Source organism: Pinus tabuliformis, chromosome X (assembly GCF_031772625.1).
Source record: "Pinus tabuliformis cultivar Carrire ecotype Pingquan chromosome X, CPIR1, whole genome shotgun sequence".
NCBI lineage: Eukaryota > Viridiplantae > Streptophyta > Pinopsida > Pinales > Pinaceae > Pinus > Pinus tabuliformis.
The window spans coordinates 1,194,285,987-1,194,288,148 of record NC_142308.1 but is presented as its reverse complement, the minus strand read 5'-3'; the positions used below and the strand labels follow the sequence as shown (position 1 = coordinate 1,194,288,148).

General features: G+C 41.9%; 1 protein-coding gene across 1 annotated transcript; it reads left to right on the top strand.

Moving 5' to 3' along the window:
- Positions 1-381: 381 nt before the first annotated feature.
- On the top strand, positions 382-1,845 carry LOC149144225 (F-box/FBD/LRR-repeat protein At1g13570-like). Its single transcript, XM_089452074.1, has 2 exons — positions 382-1,449; positions 1,561-1,845. The coding sequence occupies exons 1-2, from the start codon at positions 382-384 to the stop codon at positions 1,843-1,845; spliced, it is 1,353 nt and encodes a 450-aa protein (XP_089308200.1).
- Positions 1,846-2,162: the final 317 nt, after the last annotated feature.

The window sequence follows — 2,162 nt, the reverse complement described above, 5'->3', positions numbered from 1 at the left end:
AATTGATATTATGCCACTTTCGTGATTTATGTGAGTTCACTTTGTTGATCCCTATAATGACATTGAAATTTCAAAATAATTTTTTTTAAGATTTTGACTGTTTTACCATTTAATCACTTATTTTATTTTAATCTATTTTATTAAGTTCCGGCATTGACAGCGTAAATTTCCGAGTGTTTGACCATCCTAAATAGAAATACATCTGACCCTCAATTTCCATCCATCGGTTTCTCCCCACGTTGCTGCATATTCACAATCTCCCTCCCCCTATAAAATCGCGTTTTTCTTTCCAGCGGCTCTCCCTTCCACCTCTCCGTCCATTCATTCCACATCTCAGGTTTCGCAGTAATAATAAGTTTAACACTGTCAAACATCATCATCATGCCGGTACCTTCAGACAAGTTTTCCTCATTACCAAATGAAATTCTGGGATTCATCCTCTCTAAAGTCCCAATCAGAGAGGCAGTCAGATGCTCAGTTCTTTCGAGGAGATGGAGGTTTCTCTACACTCAAATACCCCAACTCAAAATATGTCCTTATCTCCTCTTGCAGGGGCCTGTCACACCGGATCCGTTATCGATCTCCACGGCAGAGAATGCAATCTCCAGCATTCTGCAATCGCATTGCTTCGATCTAGAGGCCTTTCATCTTTTCAACGACAGTACAGGCACTCGCACTTACCCAGTTGATAACAACTGGGAATTTGGCCGCGAAAGCGTATGGAAATGGGTGCAGTATGCAGCAGACAAGAATGTCCAACACCTCAATCTCGGCTATTCCTGGGTAAAAGGAATCCCACCTCCTGCCCTTTTCTTTTGCACTCATCTCACTACGCTCACACTCAACTCTTTCATTCTCACCCATATTCCAACACATTCCTCTGGATTCAACCATCTCATTACTTGCTCCTTCACAGACATGCAATTGACCGATGATTCATTATCCTGGTTTGGATCACATTGCCCACTTCTGCAAAAGCTCGAAATATCTAGCTGCACTGGCCTGAATCAGCCCACCATCTCCGCTCCCAACATTTTGCTTTTAGATATAATGGTATGGGATGATATAGAGGTTTTAACGGTCAATTGTCCCACAATTAGAACCATTGAGGTACGTTTCGTACATGATCTAAGGGTGAATGGGGTGTTCTTTCACGAGCTTTCAGTTGGGATTGTTAAGCTAGAAATGCAGTGCGAAACAAATGTGATTGGATTGGAAATGGATTCGACTTTAAGCGGCGAATACGACAGTCTCTCGGCGCAGAGATTTGTCGAGATAGTGGGGAGTTTCAAAGCTTTGAAAAACCTTGGAATTCACATTTGTGATCCGTCTGACTTTTCCTCTTATCAGCCTGCTGCAAGGGAAAAAGAGATGACTTTTCCTCTTATCAGCCTGCTGCAAGGGCTTCCTCATCTTGAGCACCTGGTAATAAATGGCGTGTTTCTTCTGGTAAGGAATAGTTCCTAGGGTTATGATTAGTATTTAATTTCTGTTTTTTTTGCTATTTAAGTCGAAGTTAGAACGGATTTAATTTCTGTTTTTCTTTGTAATGCGATGCAGGAATTAGGTAAAGATAAGTTACCAGAGCGTTTAAGCCCCCCACTTGCCAATCTGCGGTATGTGATGGTAGAATTGAAGGAATTTGACGAGAGAGAAATGGACGTGCTGGCGTGTTTGCTTAAGAGCGCTCCTGCTCTCGAAGATCTGCATTTCGATTTGCCTTTCAAATACGAGGAGACGCAATACACCCGGTTTTTACAGAAATTGGTAGAACCGTGGCGAACAACATCGTCGTCATGCCGGTGGCTTCATAGAATTTTACCCCGTTCCCAAACGAGGTTCTGAGCCTCATCTTTCATGTTTCATGAGACAGACATTCAGATGAGGATTTAAATTTTAGATGCATCAATTATTATTATATTATACTAGTGGTTACTAGGTGGCTGCTACATTTACAGAAATATCTGAGTTTGATTAAGGGGCCTAACCCCAAGGACTTGTGGAAGAATTGACCCTGTGTCCTCCCGAAGGGGGACGTGGGAGGGCACTTATTTGACCAATTGAGCTAATCGCTTCCCATGACCATTTGTATTATCGAGGTTTAAATTAAAATATTTTCTCAAATTGGGTGATGCCAGTTATTTGGTAATGGTGACTGTTTA

What these genes read in the sequence shown, in the direction of transcription:
- LOC149144225 (XM_089452074.1), top strand. Translation starts at nt 382, where the DNA reads ATGCCGGTACCTTCAGACAAGTTTTCCTCATTACCAAATGAAATTCTG. An exon ending in TAAATGGCGTGTTTCTTCTG is followed by an intron (nt 1,450 to 1,560) that starts GTAAGGAATAGT and finishes AATGCGATGCAG; the next exon opens with GAATTAGGTAAAGATAAGTT.